Source organism: Cricetulus griseus, chromosome 8, assembly GCF_003668045.3.
Source record: "Cricetulus griseus strain 17A/GY chromosome 8, alternate assembly CriGri-PICRH-1.0, whole genome shotgun sequence".
NCBI classification, from domain to species: Eukaryota; Metazoa; Chordata; class Mammalia; order Rodentia; family Cricetidae; genus Cricetulus; species Cricetulus griseus.
Window position 1 is genome coordinate 30,992,385 of NC_048601.1, and position 25,773 is coordinate 31,018,157.

The 25,773-nt window shown below is 49.2% G+C and overlaps 1 protein-coding gene across 6 annotated transcripts in view; it reads left to right on the forward strand.

Annotated features, from left to right (window-relative positions):
• Atp2b2 (ATPase plasma membrane Ca2+ transporting 2) overlaps positions 1-25,773 on the forward strand; it is a 106,328-nt gene that overhangs the window by 48,204 nt on the left and 32,351 nt on the right. For 4 of the 6 annotated variants that reach the window (XM_035448649.1, XM_035448651.1, XM_035448650.1 and 1 more), the window contains 4 exons: positions 4,241-4,282; positions 5,064-5,222; positions 7,487-7,701; positions 12,488-12,730. In XM_035448649.1, the coding sequence (XP_035304540.1) occupies positions 4,241-4,282; positions 5,064-5,222; positions 7,487-7,701; positions 12,488-12,730 (659 nt within the window). The remainder of the gene's footprint in view (positions 1-4,240; positions 4,283-5,063; positions 5,223-7,486; positions 7,702-12,487; positions 12,731-25,773) is intronic. The other 2 variants (XM_035448654.1, XM_035448653.1) reach the window with 1 other exon arrangement.

Consider the following 25,773-nt stretch of genomic DNA (forward strand, 5'->3'; position numbering starts at 1 on the left):
CAGCTGGGGCTGTGGGTGGTGTCAAGTCATGGGGAGGGGTGGCTGAGAGGTGACAGAAAGAGCCAGCATGGGCAAACCCACAGCTGAGGGAGAAGGAACCAGGAACCCACGTTCCTTAGGAGATAAGAATACAGGCATCGTCCATATCAGCAAGTTCTGGAAGAAAAGGGGAGTTCCCCTTGCAGGCTGCAGCCAGAACCCACAGGGAAGATGAAGAACTTGAGTTTCTAGACCAACACTGCTACTAGTGTTTCATGTTCTCTTTCTCGCTCGCTCGCTTTCATCCTCATGAAGGCCCTGCGACACAGTTTCATTGTCCAAATATGAAAGATGGAGAGAATGATACTCAAGGAAATCAAGACATTAGCTCCATCCCCAGCATGGTGGCATATTCCTTTAATTGCAGCATTCGGGAGGCAGGGACAGGTGGATCTAGGGCCAACCGGTCTACAGAGTGAGTTCCAGAACAGCCAGTGCTACATAGAAAGACCCCGTCTCAAAACAAAACAACAAAATAGCACTGGCCTCTTGTCCACATGGCTGCTCATCACTGCCTGTAGCTTCAGTCCCAGAGGATCTTGGCTCCCTCTTCTGACCTCCGAAGGCACCAGGCACACTCATGGTGCACAGACAAAACACTTATACATATAAAATAAAGTAGCAGAATGGAAATGTAAATCTAGAACCTAGACCTGCTTGTCTCTAAGGTATGTTCTTCCTCTAGTCAACCCAGGATTCCACAATGAAGTATGTCTTATAGGTTTTCTATTGAAATGAAGAAGTCGTTCCCTGGGGACGGGGGGGGGGGGGTGACCCTCTAGTCTAAGACATTTGAGGACCAGATGTAGTGACATGCACCTATAATCACAGAACTCGGGAGACTAGACAGTAGGTTTGTGAATTTGAGGCCAGTCTGGGCTACAGAGTGAAGCCCTGTGTGAAAGACCCAAAGGCTAGGGACCTAATTCAGTGGTAGGGTGCTTGCTTAGCATAGACAAGGATCCGTGGCATTCTCTGGAAACTGCTGTGAAGATGAGATTAGAGGACCCTGAATCTAGGTAGCACCTGGGAAATCAGACCCCACTCCAGGCCAACAATTGAATTGAATATGAATTGTGGTGCTGTTCAAACTCCAGAAGCAAGCACAGAGAGCTGGTGGCTGAGGCTGGGGCAATGAGAGAGAGCCCGCCATAGTCTCACCTCCTTTCTGTGAGCCAAACCTTGACGATACAGGAAAGAAAACAACAACAAAAATGGTTCCTTAACTATGACTCTCCCCAATTCCACATCTAAAAAGTGTGGCCTCACCCCGGAGCCATCACAATCACTGTCAATCAAGACACATCTCACTGTCAATCAAGACAGATGATGGACCCCTGTGGCTTCCTGGCCTCTTGGCAGCACACATCGGATGCTTTTTCCAAACAACCCTTTAGGTTACTGTAAACCCATTTCACAGAGAAGGAAAGGGCAGTGGCCTTTCTGAGGTCTCCTGGCATGTAACCTGTCCCCACCAAACCCTGTTTATCATCACCTGTCCAGGGATCAGTATGGGTCCACGTAGGATATACGAAGAGCAGAACCTCTGAGACCCCACTCTTCCCTATCCTGGGTCCCCTCTCTCATCCTCGATCCCATCTTCCAGGCCCTGTGTGGTGACGAGCCGGCTGCTGCAATACAATGCAGGGCCAGGTGGGCGCCTGTTTAATAAGAGCCTCAAATAAGTCCCTTGCTTCTGACAAACCAGGCCATCTGCAGCAAAGCACCCCCAAATATGGTTCCCTTCCCCCAGCATGTGCATTGTTGATTATTTGTCTGGCCATGTAATCGCTATGGCAATAAAAGAGAGAATTGCTGAGTTTAATGGGTACAGGCAGCAGCTAGAACATCTGATAATATGAGGCAAAACAAGCCCTTCCAGCATTCCAAAGGTGCTTCTGGAAGCCCAGTCCTTTGGCACCCCTTACCCTAGTTAGTGAAATTATTATGAGAAAAAAAAATTGTTGCCCATTATTTTTTTCTCTTAAAAAAAAAGTTTTTTCTACTGTTGTTTTTTAATCCAAAAGAACACATTTACAACAGGACAAGAAGGGACTTTCTCTTCAAACCCCAGGATGGACACTGGCTTTCTGGATGGCAATTAGTGAGCTGGGATCTGAGCCACCCATCAAGCATCCACAGTAATAGCAGCACAGCTCCCAGGGTCATTTGGAAGTGTTCTGTGAAGGCAAGCTGCCTCTGGACATTCCTCAGCATCAGTTTTCTCATCTATAAAATGACAAAGCTGATGGTCCCTCCCACCTGATCTGGCAGAGGCTGACATTTGCAGAGATGTCTTCAGTCAGCTGAAGGCTGGCCTGTGGAAGTGGTTGTTAGGAATGTAAACCCCTAGATGCTCCCAGGGTCTGGATACAACACCCCACTCTGCCAGGGTGCAAACAGGATGTAAGAGACAAAGCCACAGCTGGTCAGTGTCCAGACAAGATTCTCAGAAACCCCTCACAGTGCCACACGAGCCCTCTGTCCTGGGCTCCAAGGAGTCTTGCCAATGGCAATAGCAAAAATGGAAACATTCACGCTCCAAGGCAAGGCAAGCTCTCTGCCTAAGAAACTACCTCCCTCTCTAAGCCTCAGTTTCTCCTCAATAAATGGGAGTCCAAAGTGAGTGTCCTTCTCAGAAGAAACAGTGTCAAGCACTACATGAGCAGTTCTTAACCTGTGGGTCGAGACCCCTTTGAGGGTTGCATATCAGATATTTCCGTTATGATTCAGAACAGTAGTGAAAGTACAATTATGAAGCAGCAATGAAAACAGTTTTATGGTTGGGAGTTGCTACAACATGAGGAAGTATATTTAAGGGTCACAACATTAGGAAGGTTGAGAACCACTGGTCTAGATGAAAGCATGGAGACCATGTGAACTCATAGCCTAGTGGCCTTGGCAGCAGATGTTATAGATAGACAGCCTTCTCCCACCCTCCTAAGGGACCAAAGCTATAAGAACAGTTTCAGTGAGTGGCATAGGCCTAGTGGATAGGAAGGCACAGCTGAAAGCAGTTGTCTCAGGCAAGAAGCAGCAGCCTCCAACCCTGCCCACAGTGGCCCAGGCTGTGATAAGGGTTCCCAGACAGCACTGATGGCAGGTAAAAAGTCCCACCCCCAGCCCTTCCCCACACCTGACTGCATCAGGCCCTGGCATAGGCGATAGCACCCAGTGTTGCCACTGGCCCTTGTTAGCTTGTCTGTGAAGCTGAAGCTACTCCTTAAGATCTCTTCCAGGAACCAACGGCTTCCTCCTAGGACCAACGCATTTCCCACAGACCTTCAGATACCCTGGGGCACCTTCAGTGACCATTGATGGGGACCCTTGCTCACCTTCTGCCCTGTACACTTTATAGGACATTAGGCAGGGATGTCCTTGGAACCTAACATCATATCCTTTGGAGAGATAAGGAGAAAGAATCATCTTCCCAGCCCAAAACAAGGAACATGTTGACTTCTATTCCTCTCCATTCTAGAAGCATAAATCTCTCTCTCTCTCTCTCTCTCTCTCTCTCTCTCTCTCTCTCTCTCTCTCTCTCTCTCTCTCTCTTCATCATTTTGGGAAAAATTAAAACAATGTAGCTATAGGGTAGAGCAGAAGGGTCATGTGTTTCAGGCCATCCAAGACACTTAGCAAGACCTTGTCTGAAAAACAAAACATAAGTCAGGCGTTGGTGGCGCATGCCTTTAATCCCAGCACTCGGGAGGCAGAGGCAGGCGGATCTCTGTGAGTTCGAGGCCAGCCTGGTCTCCAGAGAGAGTGCCAGGATAGGCTCCAAAGCTACACAGAGAAACCCTGTCTCAGAAAAAACAAAGAAAGAAAGTTTCTCTTTTCCTCCTTTCAGCCATAAGCACCATGCCATGGCTCAGTTTGGAGGTCTGGGAGCTTCCCTCTGCTTCCTGTGCAGACTCTGGTCCTTTTTACTTTACAACTCATTCTTTTCATGCATAAAATACTCAGGGCCAAGGTTATTCCAACAGAAACACCCACACACACATCCAGCCTCAAAGAATCAAGAGCCTTTTGGCCCCACAGCCCCTGTGGCTAACATGATGGCCAAGGTGGCCTTCATTCTAGGTTTCCTCAGCATCCCTGAGCAGCTTGACCCTTCTTGTCTGTGACATGAGTGTCTGTGGCCTGTTGTGTCCCTGTGATGACCTGTGCCGCCTGTTGTCTGTTGAAATTCTCTGTCGTGTAGGTAAAATGCAGGATGGCAGTGCCGACAGCAGCCAGAGCAAAGGTAACTGCAGCCATGGGGCTTGAGTAACACAGGGATAGGGACCCACTGGGGCCAGAGGCAAATGCACGCACACCTGTGGGGAGCTCTGGCATCTTTGGGGGTGTAGTCGTGATTCTTATAATACTGGGGAAGATAAACAGGTATTGCAGTGAGGTGAGGGGATGCACCAGGCCCAGGGTCTCCCATGCCTACCCATCAGCTGGGGTCTGGAAGTCAGCTCTTAGATACTCTTACAGGTAGAGGCTTGGCCAGACCTCTGCACAAAAGAGAAACAGGTCCTTCCGTCCATTCCACACTAAAGAGGATCCCTTAGCTGGATGTGAGGGCTAAGCACTTGTGCCTGGGACACCTTACTTTCTTTTTTAAGCCATGTTTTGTGTCCTTCCAATTCTAGCTCCCTAGCATCCCAATAACTTGGCCTCAAGAACACCCGGGGGGGGGGAGCCCTTCTCTTTCTGTCTGATTGTGAGAGGGCCAAGGGCCCTTTTAGAGTGGGAACTGGGAGCTTGGTTCAGCCCTGTCCTGCTGGGAATCCAGGGTAGAGTCCTGTCCTATAAAGTCCCAACTATGTCTCTGATCCCAGGTCCCAGGTACTACTGGGACCCAGAGACTACAGCTGGAAGGGACAGGTCCCATCCGAGGCTTCTTTGCCAGCCACGAAGGGCCCAGATGGGGCAATCAGCATTTCTCCTGGGCAGGCAGGGTGGGTGCTAAGGATCCCGGCCTGCAGGCTGACCTGCATGTGTGTGTCTGTGTGCACATTCATGCTCTGCCCCCACAGCCAAGCAGCAGGATGGGGCAGCTGCTATGGAGATGCAGCCCCTGAAGAGCGCAGAGGGCGGCGATGCCGATGACAAGAAGAAAGCCAACATGCACAAGAAAGAGAAGTCGGTGCTTCAGGGCAAGCTCACCAAGCTGGCTGTGCAGATCGGCAAGGCGGGTGAGTTCACAGCGGGGACCTCCTCCTTGCCAAGCCCTACCCTACTCGGCCCTCTTTCATATCACCTGTAAAAGAAGAATCTTGATTCCAGTGGTCCTCCCTCCAGGTCTGCCTGGCTCCACATATGAGGAGCCCTGCACCGCAGACAAAGCCACAGCCACGGCTCTGAGGATCTGGGCTGGCAGCTTCTCCAGCTCTGAGTCCCTGCCTACTCCTCTGTATTTGGGGATAATTCTTGTCACAGTGTGATAGATTACTTTGAGAATTAAAGGTGACTCTGTGGACAGGGGACCTAGCCTGTGGCTTATATAGTGGCCGACAGTCCCTGTAGGACAGGATATGGAAGCGGTAACAGCAAGGGGGAACCAGAATGGATTTGGACTTGATATAATGATGTAATAACCACCCTAGCCATAGTGCAGAAGGGGGACTGAAGGGCTTGACTGCAGAGCCTGGAGTCCACGCAGAAGGACTTGCCTCGGACCCACAGGGCAAGCCAGGCTTCCCAACTGAGATGTTAGCTGCAGTTGATAGCTATGGCAGTCTCCTGGCCCTGGAAACCAAGCCCAGCTGCAAGGTGAGCCCCAGCCCTCCCACACAGCCTTGACCTCCCCTTGTGCTGAGGATTATGAATGGCAAGGCCTCCCACCTGGCTACTGAGGCCTCTGTGGCTGTCTCCATTTCTAATTATAGACAGCGCAGCAGGGGACAGATGCAAATTATAGGCTCAGTGGTCTATATTTAAACCTGGTGACAGCTCTCTCGGCTGCCGGCTGCCAGGAGCTTGGCTTCCCACCCCTGCGGCTGTCAGGCAAGGATAGAGCTAGGCTCTGAAGCTCCGCAGCTGGAGCTGGGGTGGGGAGATATGAGCCCAGGGATTTCCTCCTTCGCTGCCATTTCTGTCACAGGCAGGTGACTCCACAGTAGCGAGTGGCACTAAGGGACCAAGAAACTAAATGATGACAACCTCTTGGCCTCTGAAGACCTCAGTCCTTACTCCCACAACCCTGCCAGGGATAAAGTTCAGTCAGGCATCCTGGGCTTCCAGCCTTCCACCACCTCCCTCTGGGGCTGAACCCTTGGTGGCCACGGATTTATGGATGGGCACTCCAAACTGAGTCTGCTAAGCAAGAAATGCATATCAGAGAGGGTGGAAAGCCAGAGACTCTTGAGACCTGTGGAGAATTCCCAGGCTTTGCTTTACATGGGACCCCTAGACGACAAGCTACTTGACAGAGCACACCCACCATGCAGAGCTGCCTGGGTCTTGAAACCTATACATCTGCCAGGGGGTCATGGGCATCTGTTTGGGGTGGTTGCACCCACAAGCCCTTACCATTAGCCCTCCTCCATCAGAAAAAGCAGGTAGGCACAGTCCCCACAGCACCTGTGTGGACATCTGCAGCAGGTCAGAGATAGGCACACTGATCTGGCAGGAGGGACCTCAAAGATCAAGTGTATCTCTTCAGCCACAGCATTACCCTGGTCTGTGTGCCCTAGGCACTTCCCTCCACCTGGGACACTCTCCCCAAGACCACCACGTATCCTGATGTCTCCTCGAATACTACCTCCTCCAAGACAGCCTCCCTGGTCACGCTGCCTACAGCAGCCATCTTCTTCAGCCACATCTTCCTGGCATCTTTCCTCACAGAATCAACCCATGTCTATAATGATCTGACTATAGCCAAGCATGGTGGAACACACACACACACACACACACACACACACACCTATAATCCCAACACTCTTGCTATGTATTTACCTACTGGGTTGCTTACCTTCCTCTGCTGGGGCACAGTGTCTGCCTTTGTTACTGACTGATCTCTGTGTCCTAGGTGAGGGAGCACCGTGCACCTGGCATATCACAGGTGCTCAAAGATGTTGGTTGAGTGAATAAGTACGATTCCAACCTTACCTCATTATTGTGTGACGATTGTATACAGGTGGCTCTTGATGTGCTCATCTGTTCCCTTGACACATATTTATAGTGTGGTTGACTGTCGTGTGGGCAGGCCCCGTGCTCGGCACTTTCCCTCTTTTCCACGTGAGCTTTACAAAACTACAGACAGGAAATCTGCCCCCATGCCTTATATAGAAGAGGCAACTGAGGCTCCCTGAGGATCACAGACTTGTTCTAGGCCACAAAGCAAGGAAGTACAACTAGGAAATGAGATGGGGTCTGCCCAAGAGGCCTCCAGAAGGGGGTTTGGTGCACACTTCACCCCTGCCCCGGAGCTCTCTGAGCAGGTGTCCCCATGTCACAGGCCTGGTGATGTCAGCCATCACAGTAATCATCCTGGTGCTCTACTTCACCGTGGACACCTTCGTGGTCAACAAGAAGCCGTGGCTGACAGAGTGCACACCCGTCTACGTACAGTACTTCGTCAAGTTCTTCATCATTGGTGTGACGGTGCTGGTGGTCGCTGTGCCCGAGGGTCTCCCTCTGGCTGTCACCATCTCGCTGGCATATTCCGTGAAGGTAAGAGAGGAGAGCAGTGTTGGGTGTCTGAGGCAGTCCCAGCTGGGGTTCTGTCAGGGAGCCAGTACTAGAACTTGAAGATGAGCTAAGAAGTGTGTGGCTGAAACAAGAACTTGGGGGAAATGGGTGAGCAGGTCCCCCAAATGCAGACACCTTCAGAAGCATAATGCAAGCCAAGAGGTAGCCCCTGGCCACAGGAGCCCCCACTATTCAGCCCAGCCAAGATGGCTTGATGGGGATGCAACCTAGGCTGGCCAGACCTTCAGAATTTTTCTCAAAAAGAAGCCAAAAATCTCTATTTAGTATAAACTGTCTTGATCCATACTGACAATCAACTCAGACTTACAAAATAAAATGGGGCTGCAGTATAGCTCAGTGATAGATGACTTAATTGGCAAGCACAAGGCCACAGCACTGCAAGCTGTCAAATGCAGACAGCACTGTGCAAGCCAGAACAGAGGCCCTTTCCACCAAGCCCAACAGGCTTTGCCCTAAGGTGTGGGAAAGTTGAGCAAAACCACACAGGAAGCCCCTCTACCTCTCAGGTTTACAGGCAGTTAAGCAATGTACTACCTGGACATTTCCTGGCCAAGTGTGAATCTAGGGCTTTTCCTAAGTGCCCATATACCTGCGGAAGCAGTGGCCATCAGAGAGCCTACATGCTACAAATCTGGCCCATGGTGCCCCTACCAGATTGTCCCGTCTGCTCATGTTCTTCCTTTCCCCATCTTGTTGGACAGGTACATGGACTCCTGTTTCCCAGGGCCCCAACACCAAGATGTTTCTGAGAAGGCTTTTGCTCTGAGACTTTAGCAGCTCAGCCAGAGGGCAATGTGAGCATCAGTTTCCAAGCCTGAATTTAGACGGCGCTCTGCGATGTAATTTCATATAGAGAGTGATCTCCCTGCAGGTGCCAGCGAATGGCAGTTCTGTGTAAGGGATACAGCCCTTATCAGCTCCCTCTCTTTTGGTTCTCAAAGAACCCCTGTCCCACAAACCAAAGTCCAAACAGGTTACAGCACAGTACTCCTCAAGTAAGCCTGGCAAGGCTTACTGTTGCATGGCCATAAGTAGATTCCCACTGCCACACCACTGAGCTCAAGGACTCTGTGAAGCTTGGTAGAGTTGCTTTGAGGACATCATAGGCAGACAGTTTTAGGCCTGAGCATCTTCTGAAGTCTTTAGCTCTGGCATGTGACTGGCAAAACCACATGATAAAGAGTGAGGCCAACATTTTCCCTTTGAGCTTGTCCTTGGGGCCACCACCAAGAGCAAATGGTGAGCTCTTAGGTTAGCACCTCTTCACAGGGGTACCACACAACCCAGGAACATCATTTTAAATGTCCTAGTAACTACCTTCTTAAAAATAAGTCTAAGGAACTGTCTCAACATGTAAAGTGCTTGCTGTGCCATGTGTGAAAACCCAAAGTCAGATCCCTGAAGCCACATAAAAGTCAGGCCTGTTAGCATGAACCTGTGACTACAGCCCTGGGAGGGACCCACACAGACAGATCCTGAAGGGGTATGCTGGCCAGATGGTATAGCTGGCATGACAAGCTCCAGGTTCAGTGAGTGAGCCTGTCTCAAAAACTAAGACAGAAAAGACACCCCATTGTCAATCTCTAGCCTCCACATGAACCTGTATTGGAAAGTGTACATATGAGGAGGGTATAAAATGTGACTGGGGATATTGCTCAGTGATAGAGCCCTTGCCTACCACACACATGGCTCTGGATTTGATCCCTAGCACCACATAAACTAGGCACAGTAATGCACACCTATGATCCCAATGCTTGTGAAGGGGAGCAGGAAGTTTAGAAGTTCAAGGTCATCCCCATTTACATAGCAAGTTCAAGGTCAGCCTGCAATACATGAGACCCTGTCAAAAAAAAAAAAAAGGCCAGGTAGCATTAACCTTAAATTTACTCAAATTTATGTCCAAATTATCAGCAATCCAACATGTAACCAGCACAATAGAGATACTTCCTCTGTATGTCTGTTTTCATCACCTCTTTAAATCCAGTGTCTCTTATATACTTCAGGCTACATTTCAAGTGTCCATCACCCCTCAGCAGCTACCATGTTGGACAGTCCTGATGAGAGATTTTTGTTCATTTTGTTTGGGGTTTTGTTTGTCATAGAGATTCACTGGACAGCCCAGGGTGGCCTTGAACTTACAGCATTCCCCCTGCCTCTATTTCCCAGTTGCTGGAATGTGCCTCCACACCTGGTTTCCAACAAGAAATTCTTAAAGCAAAGAGCCAAGGCTCCTTCAGTAAGGACAGGTGGAGTGGAATGTGATGGAATGAAGTAGACTGCCAGGTTAGAGGAGCTGGGAGGTCAGGAGGAGCTGGGGGGTCAGGAGCAGCTGGGAGGTTAGGAGGAGCTGGGGGGTTAGGAGGAGCTTGGAGGTTAGGAGCAGCTGGAAGGTTTGACAGTTGAGCTCAAACTCCACCTTCATTTCACCACACGTGTGACCTTGCTCAGCTCACTTTGCCTGGAATTTGTCAATTGCAAAGTAGCTTTCCAGGCTCCTCCCAGGTCTCATAGGATCCTGACAGACAGCACCAGAAAATAGACTGTAAAACATGTCACAAACTCAGATTGTCATGGATCAGACACTTGCTATACACGTTCTGGTGCCACTACCACAAGTTTTAAGAAAGGGAAATACAATAGCATTTTATCCTACCAATATTCATTTTAGTAAAATAAGTCTCTATTCAAATTGTCCAGTTCCACTCCTTTTAACCTTGTAATAAAGAGTTACTGTGGGGAACAAGAATGAAGGAAATCCCCAGGCACAGTCTCCCGCTTGATTTTGCCTCTGGAGACTTTTCACAAATTCTCCTTGCCACATGGGGTCAGCACGCCAGCAGGGCCGGCCTGAGAATTATGTCATTTTCATTACTTGTGGGAGAAACTAGGAGAAGTTAGGAGTATAGAACTGGGTCAGAAAGAACGGTAAATGGAGGGAAATAAATACTCCTAGATCCAGGGGGGTAATGCTATAAATTTGAAAAGAAAGGATGTTGGTAAATGAAACGTGTGTACTATAGGCAGTAACCTATGTTGTGCATTTTTTGTATTACAGTGTGTGTGTGTGTGTGTGTGTGTGTGTGTGTGTGTGTGTGTGTGTGTGTGTGTGTGTACATAGGCCACAGTACAATCTGGGAGTCAGAGGAGAACTTGGAGAGTCATTTCTCTCCTTCCACCATCTGGGTCCCAGCAAGTGACTACCTCCTGGGTCATTTCACTAGCCTTTATTTTCCTTTAGCTGTTGTTGTTGTTTTGTTTTGTTTTTAACTGGGACTAGGGAGATGGCTCAGTGTGCAAGTGTTTGCTGTGTGAGCCTGAGGAGCTGAGTCCAGACTCTGAGTGCCCATGCCAAAAGCTGGGTCCAGTTGGATGTGCCGGTATCCCCAGGGCTTTCAGCAGAGACAAGATGGTGGCTGGAGCTTACTGTCCAGTCAGTCTAGCCAAAACGCAGAGAGCCCCAGGTTCAGTGGTAGACTCTGTCTCAAGCAGATATGGCAGAGAACCACAGAGGAGAACACTAAAGGTGCTCTTTTGACTGTCTCACACATACACACATGTTTGTGGGCACACACATGAACACACACACTTAGTTTTTATTATGCATGCTATAATAAATGCCCATTATAGAAAAGGTGATTTATAGACTTGAAGGAGTCAATACTATTCTGTAATTATATCACCTAGTGATAATGACATTTTGTTTTCCTATTTTTTACAGATATTTTCCTGTATCTGTAAGCACATATGTGTCCTAAATGTATCTACTTAGAATGAAATTGATAGGTCTTTCACCAGGCACCAGGAAAGCATTTGAGAAACTCAGAACCAAATGAAGAGCAATTACTTACATTAAGCTAGGAATAATTGGGGATGGCCCAGCCTTAATTTTTAAAATTTTTTCCTGCTATTTTTTCCATAAAGAATGTAGACGAGGTGGCTAGAGAAATGTCTTGGAGGTTAAGAGCACTTGTTGCTCTTCCAGAGGACCCAGGTTCAGTTCCCAGCACCCACACATAATAGTTTACAACCATCTGTAACCCCAGTCCCAGGGGGTCTAATGCCCTCTTCTGACCTCTGTGCGCATCATGCACACATATGTGCAGGCAAACACTCACACATCAAATAACGAAATCTAAAAGAAACCTTTTAAGAATATAGATGGACAGGTGGTGGTGGCACACACCTCTAATCCCAGCACTCAGGAGGCTGAGGCAGATGGATCTCTGTGATTTCTGAGGCCAGCCTGGTCTATAAAGTGAGTTCCAAGACAGTCAATGCTACACAGAGAAACTCTGTCTCAAAAAACCAAAATATACAAATATAGATAGATGGAGAGAGAGAGAGAGAGAGAGAGAGAGAGAGAGAGAGAGAGAGAGAGATGAATATATGAAGCAGGGTGTGGTTGAACACACCTATGATCCTAGAACTTGGGGGATGGAGATGGGAGGATCATGAGTTCAAAGTTGTCCTTAGCTGGATCGCTAGTTCCAGGCTAGGCTGTGTTACATGAGACCTTGTTCCCAAAACAGAATGTGAGTAACTTCTGTGGTAAAAATTAACAAATTCAATTATCAAATTTTAAATGGTCCAAATGATTAATAATAAAAAGGAGGAAGAGAGCCACAGGTGAGGCTAAAGAAGCCCAGAGATCACTTGCACATGCCAAAGGTTAAGGGGAGACTGAGGCTCGGGAAATCCCCCTCACCCTCTCTTCCTCTCCATTTCCCTTTTCTTATCCATTCTCTAGAAAATGATGAAGGACAACAACCTGGTACGACACCTGGATGCCTGTGAGACCATGGGCAATGCCACGGCCATCTGCTCAGACAAGACAGGCACGCTGACCACCAACCGCATGACTGTGGTTCAGGCCTACGTCGGCGATGTCCACTACAAGGAGATCCCTGATCCCAGCTCCATCAATGCCAAAACCATGGAGCTGCTGGTCAACGCCATTGCCATCAACAGCGCCTACACCACCAAGATCCTGGTAAGTGGGCGTGGGAGCATCCACCACAGTGGAGCACCTGACTCAGATGCCGATTCTGAGGCTCACAAAATGGGCAGCACGGCTCCTAACTTCCTACTAACATGGCTGCAATGTTTGTGAAACCCAGAGAATCTCTCATTGCTAGTTATTACTGGTGATTGCTGTGGTTTAGATATTTATTTTTAATTCCTGCCATTGACCTCCCCCAACACACACACACACACACACACACACACACACACAGCACACAATTTCAAAACTAAATAAACACTTTTTTTCAAGACAAAATTTCCCTGTGTAGCTCTAGCATGGGACTCAGAGATTCATCTGTCTCTGCTTCCTGTGTGCTAGGATTAAAGGCATGTGCCACCACATCCAGCCATATTGGTTAGCTTTTACTGTACATCAAACTACTCCAAGTGAGAGCTCAGAGCAACTGTATACAGCAGACACTCGGTGTGAACAGACTCCAGGCCCCCACTGATTCAATCAACACTGGCTCAGAAATATGCAGGAGAGGACTGGGGAGACAATGCAGGTGGAGCGATTGCTTTACAAGCACAAGAACCTGAATTCAACACTCAGACTCACTTTTGAAAAGCCAGGTAGGCAGCTCACCAAGTTGAAGGAGGGCTTGCTGCTGGGCCCAGCCAGCACTGTTCAGTCTCCAGTTCTTACAATGGTAAAAGGAGAGAATCGAGTCCCCCAAAACAGAGTTATTCTCTGACCTCTTCATGTGGGTCCTAACATACCTGGGCTAGGGGTGGGTGAGCCCACTTCCAATCCCAGCATTGGAGAGCTAGATATAAGTGACCTCTGAGGCTCAGTGGTTGGCCAGCCTAGCCAATTATCAAGCCCCAGGTCAGTGAGAGACGCCATCTCAAGCAGCATGCTGGAAGGCTCCGAAGGAAAACACCTGTTGTCCTCCAGCTGTCACCTGTAATGTGTTTGCACATCTGCACACATGCACTCACCTCCACACACAGAAACCAATGCATAGACACACAAATATGTACATCACAGCCTGGGCCCTGACAGCCTCCCTACAAGCCAAGTTTGGCCGCTCGTCCTCAGTAGTCCTTGAAGACAGAGACAGGCAGCAAAGGGGGAGTTCATTCCGTGTGGTCATATAAGGAAGAACAAAGAGGTCTAGAAACTTCACCCCAAGTCCATCTTCAGCGTCCTGACACAGGGTTTATGCAAAACCAAACACTGAGCAGCACTGAGTTGCATGGACATTGACAATTTGCTGGCTTTATGCCTTGTCCTTACACCCTGACAATGCAGGGAAACAGCCGTTTCTTAGCATTTACGTTGCACTGTGTCTTAAGTCATCAAGAGATGGATTGAAGTAGAATATGCATGGGTTCTGCTGCATCATTTTGTCAGAGGGACTTGCGCCTCTGCAGACCTCAATGGGAGTCCATGACCAGTGTCCTGTGGGTGGATACCGAGCATTCGAGCCGAGCCTCATCCCACCTCCCCTGGCCTTCCTCATGCCTCTCAGCTCAGGTGGACAGCTGCCTTGATGTGGGGGAGGGGTTCAGCTCTGCTCTGCATGCTGTTGGCCTCCTCTGCCAGGCTAGTCTGGGTGTGTCCACAGGAAAACAAGAGTGTTCTGAAAGAACAGAGGCTGTGCAGGCACTCTGGAAACCTGACCTAGGAACTGTGGCTATGTCATTTTGTCATTCTGTGTTGGTGAATATATACACATCAGGAGATTAGCTCCAGGGGATGGCCAATAGCCCCTCTCATGGGGAGTGCTGGAAGAGTCTGGTTTCAGAGAGGGGAATCAGGGAGGCCACTTCACAGTGTCTCACAGAGGGTACTGGTGTTACAGAAACATCCCCCCCCCACCACCTCGCCCTGAATGAGACGTAACTCCCAGTCTCAGCTAACTGGCCTATGCTCCCTGCCTGGTTGAGAAGCACTGTGGCCTCTTGATAATTAACCAGACCTCTCCCATCAAGATGTTCGCTGCTGCCCAGCTGTAGGGTGTTTCTCACCCTCCAAATGTGCGGGGGGCCCTGACCTCCCTCCTGTCCCTGAGCCTGCTCTGTCCCTCCCATGCATCGAATGTGTCTGCATGGGCCTGTAAGGAGTCACCAGAAGTGCTGTGTTATTGAGCCTGTGAGTCAGTCCCACTGGGGCCAAGGCTAGGAGGAGAGGAGGAGGCAGCTTCTGTCCCCTCCACCAGCTGAGCAGCGTGGCTTCCACCCTGGGGCGGCAGGCTAAGGGAAGCAAAGTGACAAAGGGGAAAGTAGGTCGGAGAACATGTGTGATAGAGCACTGGGTGGGGGGCGGGGGTGATGCCACAAATGACAACATTCTTATCTTCTTTACCCTGATTCGGAAGCAGGGGAGATCAGCTGTGCTTTATTCTGTCCCCCGGGCTTCCTGGAAATAACTGAGACGCTGTTAATGATTTTGTCCTGCAGATTTGGCAGAGAGGAGCAGGCAATTCCCAGAGCAGGGTGGTGGGGGTGGCCAGGCAGGCACAGCCCCACAGGGTGGGCTTGGACTGAAATGCCTATGAGTCCTTTACAGTCAGAGGGAGTTCTTGGGATATGTCTAGAGGGCTGCAGGGCTGCAGGGCTGCAGGGCTGCCCCTGGCTGCACAGTAGGGAGTCTCCATGGAACAGTGCTTCCAAGACTGGCAGGGAACTCCGGTGATGTCTTTGGATGGGCAGCATCAAGATCAGAGGTCAACTGTCTGCCCAGGGTGAGGGTGCAGCTGTGGGGAATGGGGAGGAGCCGTGTTAACTAGAGATGGGTAGGGTCAGAGCCTAGGCACTGACAGCCTCCGTACAAGCCAGGTTTGGCCACTCATCCTCAGTCCAATTAAAGACAAAATTACTAGAGATAAGCAGGAAAAGGAAGGTTTGTCCAGTGTAGCCATGGTTGGTAAAAGGAACAAAAAGGTCTAGAGACCCACTCCTACCCGAAGTCCTGACACAAGGTTTGTTTAAATAGAAAGCAAGGGGTATACATAACTAGTCAGGGTGTGGTCCCACCCATCACTGACCCATCATTGTCTGGGCTCCAGTCTGTCCAACCAAATGGTCTGATGAGTCAGAACCAGTGAGATCTCTTTCAGGAGACCAGCTCCCCTCTGGCCAGCACCAGGCAGGCTCTGGCCTTTTTCCTTCTCACCGTCTAAGATTCCTGGGGAAATCAATTTCTTGGCATCTGTTGTTTTAGTAGTCTGATAAGCCAAAGGGGAGGCACACATGTGTCCCTTTAGAATATCTTCATCTTTGCCAGGACCCAGGACCTGGGATACGTAAGTTAGACGGTCACTCACTTCTCAGGCAACAGGTTCCCTTGCTTTATCACAAAGCTTGTCACCCTAGGACCCATGTGCCTGTCTTTCTGGGTCTTTCCAAAAATGCTCTGGCATGCCGTTAGTTCTCTTTGCTAGGCTAACATCTAACATCCATTAGCATGGGGGCTGGTGGTGTAAGTAGGTGGTGGTTAAAACGCCTATGCTGGCCTGGCTTCAAACCTTCCCTAGCTGTGTGAACAAAAGAAGTTACTCTACCTCTCCATTCTGTGTCTCAGGGGAAATGATTGGATTGTGGTGAGAATGAAGTGAGTTTATGAGTGGCAGGAACCAGCTCAAGGCCTGGTGTGTGGTGGGCATGTGATAGGATTGCCATCTTTACTCATCAGTGGATCTTCCTGCTGAGAGGACTCGGCTGGTAGCAAAACAGAAGCTGGAAAACCATCAGATAATGGGACATTGTTCTGGGTAGAAAGGGTGTCTTTCCCAAAGCCTGACAGGCAGCTAGAGGCAAAGCCAGGCAACCTCAGCCCTGAAGATACCTACTCCATCAGAAGGCCCAAATCAGGTTCTGATTTTCAGAACCAACCACTACACTCCCCTGTGCTGAGCTTGGGAATGGCCTGGAGTCCAGAGGGTCAGCTCCACACACAGGCCCTTTCAATCACATAGGGCTAAGGGGATCTTGGGGATTCCTTTTACTGGTCCAAGTGAAGCCTGAGAAGGGACTGGGGCAGAAGTTCATTGTCTTTGTTGGTTTCTGTTGCTATAATAGCACACCATGTCCAGAAGCAACTTGGGAAAGAAAGGGTTTATTTTGTGTTACATTTCCAAGTAACCATCCTGAGGGAAGTCAGGGCTGGAACCTGGAGGCAGGAACTGATGCAGAGGCCATGGAGGGTACTGATTATTGGCTTGTTCCTCATGGCTTGCTCATCTTGCTTTCTGATAGCACCCAGAACCACCAGCCCAAGGGTTACCCCGGCCACTGTGTATTGAGCCTTCCCACATCAATCATTTAGAATATAGACTATATACATGCCTACAGACCAACGTTATGGAGGCATTCTTTCAATTAAAAGGCCCTCTTCCCAAGCCAGGTGTGGTGGTACACGCCTTTAAATCCAGCCCTCAGGAGGCAGAGGCAGATAGATCTCTAAGTTCAAGGCCAGCATGATCTACAGAGAGAGTTCCAGGGCAGCCAAGGCTTTACAGAGAAACCCTGTCTCTTAAAAAACAAAAACAAACCCAAGAAAACTTTCTCTTCCCAAATAACTATCTGTGCATGTCAAGTAAAACTAGCCAGCATGTCTATCTACCTTGCAAGCCAAACTTGGAGCTCCAAAGACAGCATGAAACCTGCAAGAGGAAATGGCAGGAAAGACACAGGGTCTTTCCACTGGGGCTGGGACAAGAGCTTAGCCAGAGACATGGGGTTCTGGCCAGGGCATGACTCCTACATGCTGTTTAACCCTCCATGTGAGAAACTGTTCTTGTGTTCTTGGTGTCTCCTGAAGCCTGTATGCTCTTTGACAGTGAACAGCAATTAAGTCACCTCTGGTCCACTGGAATAGACTTCTGAGAAATACTAGATGGAGGTGGGATAAGTGACTTTATAGGTAAATAGGTATATTATCAGTGGGGTGAAGGAGAGGATGAGTAGGAGAGATAGAAAGAGGGGAGAGTGATGCTGTGGGTAAGTGGATGGATGGAAGGTTGTGAGTAGACAGATAAGGGATGTGTGGATTTGGATGGATGAGTGGAGGATGAATGGATTCAGTACAGTAAGTGGATGGATGAACTGTTGGATAGATGGACATATGCATGCAGATGGATGGATGGATGGATGGATGGATGAATGGATGGATAGATATGGGTCACTATAAGTGCATAAGTGGCTGAATGGATGGAGGTATGTGGGTAAATGGATGGATAGGGATGGATGGTTGGCTGCACAGATGGATGAGGATGTGTGAATATAAAAGAGTGGATGATGGCTAAGCACGAGTGAGTGGATAGATGGATGTAGGTAAGATGGTAGGAGTCTCAGAAACACCCTATACCTCTTTCCATGGCAACAAGAAGTGGCCGTTAACCCCAGATCCAGACCACGGCAGCACCAGCCTCCAGACCGCTGAGCTGAACTCTTCCCAAACCACCTTGGTTACAAAGGCTGCATTCAGTGGTCCACAGACCTCTTGATTTGCTTGTACCTTTTATTCTTTAGAAATGGAACAAACAGAACTGAGGCGTAGCTCAGCTGGAGGATGCTCACCCAGCACTCATGAAGCCATGTATTCAGTGCTCAGCCCTGCATAAACCACACGTGATGGCTCACACATGGAGTCCCAGAACTCCAGAAGGTGTTAAGACAATGAGGGCAAGTTTAAGATGGCTCTTGGTCACCACATAGCAGAGGGCCCCAGAGAATTCTAGAGGAGTTCTCAAAGGGCAGAAGGGCAATGGCATTCCAGGCAGGTACAGCCCCACAGAGACCCACAAGCCTAGAGATACTCAACTCATTCTGGAAACATGGGGTGAGAGATGAAGCTTGGGGTCTGAGGGGTCTTAGGTCACAGATGAGCCTCTCAAAATCCCCAGACCTCAGTCCTCAGGAGACGCACTGAAGCCCTGCAAGGGCTGAGGTGGCAAGCACAAATCTGGGAAAAGCCCTGTGGGTCAGCCTCAAAACCAAGCACCATCCCTTCAGAGACTCAGGCGTTTTTTCTTTCCACTCTTACTGTGCATGGTTACGAACTAGACTTGACCTCCAAAGAAAGCTGTGTGAGTCATCTTTTTTTGTTACAAATTGCTTCGCTGCCTCAGAAATTCTATTGCGAGCTCTTTGTACACACGCCTTTGCCTTTGTAGTCTCCAGCTCTTTGAATCTCAAGACTTCTGGCTTCTTGTCACTCTGCCCTTCTCAGAGAAGCAGCCAAGTGTTCCAATGAAAATGGCTTTCCTCAGAGTCAAACGGCTCTCTACCTTCTTGGGAAGACAGGCGCTTCCGCCCACATCCACTCTTGCCTAGTGGACACTCCTGAGCGGACGTGGGCTCTTGAAAGCCGGCAGACCTGGTACTTAACATTCGAATCTTAAATGGAGGATGCTGAGTGGAGCTAAAGCCATGTGAGAACACACAGAGGACATGTTTCTGGAAACATGAACTATGGAGAGAGAACGAATCTCTCTGGAGCAGGATCTGGATCAGAAGAAACAAGGCTCTGCCTGACAAGGTAGTTTCTGAACAGATGAGCCCAGTTGTGCCTTGCTAGAAGCCCCAGGGTTCCCAGGGTGTCTGTACCTAAGGTGGCTACGGTGCTGCCTGACCAGGGAGCCTGGGGAATGCCCAAACAGTAGAAAGCATCTGCTGATTGTGTCCCTGTAGGGCCAGGCTGACGTCAGGAGGCTGAGGGAGAGTAGAAATGCCCTCCAATCAGGTCCTGACTTCAAACCCAGGGTCCAGTCTAGCTCGAGTGAGTCTCAATGGCTCCTACTCAGACCACATCCTGCAGCTAGACTCTGGCCAAGATAGGAAAACGAAGGAATGTGGCAGAACTCCGAAGGGACATATATGAAGTATATGGTGTCTTGGGATAGCTAAAATAACAGGAACCACCATGGTAAACTCAGCAGCAATCCTGCTTTTCATCTTTTACAAACAGGATCTCTGGGGAAAGAAGTCTAGAGTAAGGGAGCCCAGAGGGGGATTCTAGTTCTGATAGGGCTATGAATAGCAGCTTCCCACCCTGTGCCCTACAGTCCACATGCACACCCTTAACACCAAGACACACCCTCACAGCAAGACACAACTCACACCAGCACCACACCCTCACACCAGGACACACCCTCACAGCAAGACACACCCTCATACCAGCACACACCTCACACCAGCACACACCTCACACCAGGACACACCTCACACCAGGACACACCCTCACAGCAAAACACACCTCACACCAGGACACACCTCACACCACCACACACCTCACACCACCACACACCTCACACCACCACACATCTCACACCAGGACACACCCTCACAGCAAAACACACCTCACACCAGGACACACCTCACACCACCACACACCTCACACCACCACACATCTCACACCAGGATACACCTCACACCAGCACACACCTCACACCAGCACACACCCTCACAGCAAGACACACCTCACACCACCACACACCTCACACCACCACACACCTCACACCACCACACACCTCACACCACCACACATCTCACACCAGGATACACCTCACACCAGCACACACCTCACACCAGCACACACCCTCACAGCAAGACACAACCTCATACCAGCACACACCTCACACCAGGACACACCTCACACCAGCACACACCTCACACCAGCACACATTCTCACACCAGCACACACTCTCATACCAACATATATCCATGCTGCTACACATTACATGTAACAGGATACCGCAACACTTAATACACGTCATATGCATACATCACAGCAAAGCACACACAGCAAATACCACACAATACATAACACACTTCGCACTACCCCATATAACACATCACAGAGAACAGCATGCGTAGAACATACTTCATACACCCTATACCCTCATGCCATTCACACTACACATCACAGGACATAGAGCACGTGGTACAATGTACAGTCTAGACACATATCACACACCATCACCCACTGCATACAACAAACACACACTATATACTACAACACGTGCATGCTGCCCACTTGTAATATATATAACACACCCCTCCCAGTTACTGCATACACCATCCACACACACACCATATGCCATCAAAACACCACACACTACACACATGGCAGAGCTTAGTCCATATGAGCAGTACATACATATGAGCAGTCATATACATGTCACAGGGACTCCTGTGTGCTGGACACCTACCCATCCTCCTGCTCCCCAGCCTCTCAGAAAGATCTCATGGTTCACTAGTATGGCTCAGTGGATGACTTGGTCACCTTGCTCTCTTCAGGAAACCTAGTTCCTGGGCTGGAGAGATGGCTCAGAGGTGAAGAACACTGGTGGTTCTTCCAAAGGTCCTGAGTTCAATTCCCAGCAACCACATGGTGGCTCACAGCCATCTGTAATGAGATCTGGTGCCCTCTTCTGGCCTGCAGGGATACATGGAGGCAGAACACTATATACATAATAAATAAATAAATAAATAAATAAATAAATAAATAAGAAACCTAGTTCCTCAGAAGCTCTTGGGGAGGCAGTTGTGGGGGATAATTCGGCCAAAATTCACTGGTGTCCTATTGGCAGCAGGCCACATAGAAGATTTATCCATCAACTGGATAGTCTGTCACTGGCTGGTCCCCAGTGCTGGAGGCAGGCAGAGATGAGCCTATTAAGCAGCCCCCTGACTGTGTCACGCTCAGTGATCTGTGAAGGAAGGGTCTACACTGTTCCAGAGGGAGACAGGCTCAACTGCATCTGAACAATGCTACCTTTCCTCCTGGAGCCTCAGAGTACACAGCTGTAAAATGGGAACAGCAGCCCCACCTACCTCCTGGGAGCCATGAGGACGCAGCCTGGGGGGCAAATGAGCAACTGCTTCAACAGGAAGCTGAGTCAACTTGGAGGGAAATGGCCACATCTGGTGACTAATCCAGGCATGGGGGAGGTGCTTGAGGATTGTGTTTAGTCCCAGAGAGCCAGTCCTGTGGACAATCACCAAATCACACTTTATCAGCCTTATGTCTGTGACAGATGTCCAAGAGAAACCAGCTTCGAACAAGGGATAGGTCATTTTGGTTGGTTTCAGTCTGTGATCAGTTGTGCCTTTGCTTTTGGTCTGTGGTGAGACCATATATCATGGTGGATGCACGTGGCAGAGAAAGCCAGTCACCATGGTGCCAGGAAGCCAAAGAGGAGACTGGAGTCTGAGGGGGGACACTCAATGACTCTAAGACCTCCCTGTCTGCCCCTCCTCTCTAAGATTCTGCCACCTCCTAAAGGTGTCGGTCTCTAAGACGTTTTGACCCATAGAGGATATTTAATACTTAAATCACCAGTTACCACGGAGTTTGTTGGAGTGCTTTCCTTCATTGTAAGAAAACACATGTACCATGAAATCTGACCATTTTAGCCATCTTGACCCTTTCATCCATCTTTAAACATATGGGTTAGTAGAACGATGTGCACTCCCATGGCTGTGACCCAGCCATACCCTTGTCATCTTGCAAAACTGAACCTCTGGCTACACTGACCCCAACCTCTCACACCTCTCCCTGAGCTCCTGTCAGCAGCCACTCAGCCCTCCATCTCTATGAGTTGATACCTCTTGAGATCACACTGTTTGCGTCTGGTTTGTTTCTCTTAGCACAATGTCCTCAACTTCACACATGTAATAGCAGATGTCAGAATTTCTTTCCTCTTTAAGACTCAGTAATACTCCATAGTGCTTGTAGACCACAGTTTGCGTCTCCATTCACCCATCAGATGCTTCCACAGCTTAGTTGCCATGGATGCACTAAGGTCTCTTTGAATCCCTGTTGGTAATTATTTTAAAAAGATACCCAGAAGTACACTTTACTGTGTGACACAGCTTCTCTCCATTAAGCATTCTGCAGTGCCTGCATCATCTTACATTGCCACCAACAGCGTATAAGTGTTGCAGGCACTCTGCATTCTTGCAAATATTTGTTATTTCTTGAAGCTTTTGTTATTTAATAGTAGCATCGTAATGGGTGTGAGGTGATGTGTGCTGGGTATTTGGCTTTAATTTTGTGTATTTGTGGGTATGAGGGTGTGATGTGTGTGAGTATAGTTCCACAGGTGCCGTGGCGTGCATTGTGGAGGTCAGAAGGCAACTTTGTGGAGTCAACTCTCGCCTTCAGCACTGTGGCTTCCAGGACTTGAAATCGGGTCTTCGGGCTTGGCAGCAAGCACCTTTACCCACTGAGCCACCTCACCAGCCCTTAATCCCATTTTTTTCCAACTGTATTTATTGCTTATAGTTCTTCAAGTCATCATGTGCTGACTCACTGCATTCACTCCCCAGTACCAGAGGCATCCATTGACCCAGCTATGATAAGCCATTGGCTACACCCCGTGCTGCTCGGGGGCTTAATACCCAAGTAAGGGCGGGGAGCCCTGGGATGGATTCAGGATACTTGCGACAGCCGCAGGCCTGGCTTCAGCAGCTGTGAATCCAGAGCAGCTTATCTCTTCCCTTCTCCTGGAGATGGGGGAGGGGAGATGAGACCCCTCCCTCTAAGCAGGCACAGCCCCAGCCACAGAGCAGGAGCCCCGCAGAGAAGACACCTTCTGCAGCTGGAACACAGGGGCAAAACCTCAGAGTTTGTCAGGGTGAAAAAAGAGTCAGGAGCAGAGTGAAGGACAACCAACAGCTTCTTAGTAACGCACGTAGGCGATTTCAGAGCTCAAGTTCAGAGAAACAAATTGAATTACGGAGGAGGCAGCTCTGCCATTTGCAACACTGGATTGTTTGAAATCCTTTTAGAGGAAAATTAAAATATTTCACAGAGGGTAATAAAATGCCGGGTGCTTGGCAGGCATGACTGCTCAGCTCTCTTGGGCAAATAAGTAATTAGGTATTTTTATTTAAGACCTCTGTGTCGTCATTTTCTTTCATTAGCAGAGGGGTGGAATGCTGTTGTGGAAAACACCAGAAAGTTAGTTATAAAATTAGTTTTTAAAGTACAGCCTAACTGCATTTAGTGAGTCAAAGGGAAGGCCTTGGAATTTATTCTTTCAAAAAGAATATATTTTTATGGGAAGTGTCCCAAAGATGCCACTGTTTCACCATGGCCTGGCATGGGGTGCTGCCCAAAACACTTGATGCTGCATCTCAGGTTAGCCAGGCTGAGGGAGCCAGGAGATGTTCCGAGCCTCATGCCTGTCCTAGGCAATAGATCACCCGCTGAGGAACCTGCCACCCAGTCCCATCCACCATCCTTCCCCACATTCTACTGACGTAGAAATGGCTGATATTTTTCCTCTTCTCCAACCCCTCCATTCCACAGATGAGGAAACTGAGGGCATATCTGAAATGTTCTTTCCTTCCTGGCACCCACAGGTCTTGGGGCCACTGCCTGTCAATGTCTGTATCCCACCCCACCCCCCATAGCTCTGCTCTGCTCCCCAGGCCTGAGCCAGGGCCTCAAGAGTGGAGAGTAAGCCAGAGGCATGCCCCATCAATGAGGGAGGGCTCACCCTAGAACCTGAGCCGCTGGTACAGGCTGACATCTTTTTTATAATTAAGTTTTATTGTGTTTTATTTCTGTGCATGTGTGGGTGGCTTATATATGTGTCTGTGTGGGTGTTTATGTGTATGTATGCAGGTGCCTCCAGAGGACAAAAGAGGGTGTCACGTGCATTTGTGTTATAGGCACTTGGGAGCTACCCGGGTTAGGATCCAAACTCTGGCCTCATTGATTGAATAGCAAGCACTTGTAACTGCTGAGCTCTCCAGCTCCCAAGCTGGCATCTTGAATCTGCCTCCCTGGCCCAGATGCTCTCTTGGGCCATATATAGGAGGGTAAGGATGGAGATTCAGATAGCCCCCTTTTGCGAGACTGGTCTGAGACCGAGGCACAGCCACTTCTGAGTTGGAGGGAACACAGATGTGTCTATTGTATTTGTTCCTCTTCAAAACTTCTCCAGGCCTGGGGCTATCCCCAGCAGCCATTGCTGTTCCCTGACACCCACCACCCAAGTAGCTACACAGTGATTTTCAGTGAGATGATGAGTGGGTATGTGTCTGGGGGAGAGGGTGCAGGAAGGAATGTGAGCACTTGCCTTCCTAGCAGCCGTTTGTCCGCTTGTCCCAACCCCACCCCTGCTGCTCATGTGCAAGCATCCTGTGCTGGCCTCCTGTCCGACATCTTTCCCAGCCAACTAGTCCACCTTGAACCATCAGCAAATAATAGGTAAGCACCTACTATGTGCTGGGTCCATGCTTGCTCTGGGAACTTGGAACAAATTAGAAGACAAGAGAAGGACCCACACAGGAGATATTTGAGCATGTCCTTAAGGAAGGACTTTGCCCACCAACTAAGGGAAGGGGATTCTGGAGGAGCAGCCCATGTTTTTCTGAGCCTCCAGGACAAGAGATTCTGCTAGAGGACAAAGTAGGTGCTGAAGGGGGTGTCAGAGGAGCAGATGGGGAGAAAGAAAACAGAGAAGAACCAGGAGAAAGGATGAGTCAATTGTGCTTATTTGTAGAGTGGCATTTGTAGGGTTTAAAAGAAACACACCAGAACGGCAAACACAAACCAGCTTCACAAATGGACTGTGGAGTGGCTTTCAACAAGCAAGACAGAGCTACATGCCCACTCAGACATTGGACTAGACCTCTTGAAAAGGCCACTGTTCTTGGGGGAGTGGGGGAGGGCAGGAGTGTGTGGGTGTGCATGTGAGTATGTGTATGTATGTATCAGCCACAGGTCAATATTGAATATCCTCCTCAATCACCCTTCACTTCATTTTTTTTTTATTTATTGAAATAGGGTCTCACTATATAGCCTAGGCTGGCCTCCAACTTACAGAGATCAACTTGCCTCTGCCTCCTGAGTGCTGGGATTAAAGGTATGCACCACAATGCCTGGCTCCACCTTATTTTTTGAGAGAGTCTTGCATAAAAGCTGGCCTCACCAATTTTGCTTGGCTATCTGGCCAGCGAGCTCCAAAGATCCTGCCGTCTCTGCCTCCCTGGCACTCCCAGGTTTTCATGTGGGTCCTGGGACTCCAGATGCAGGGCTTCATGCTT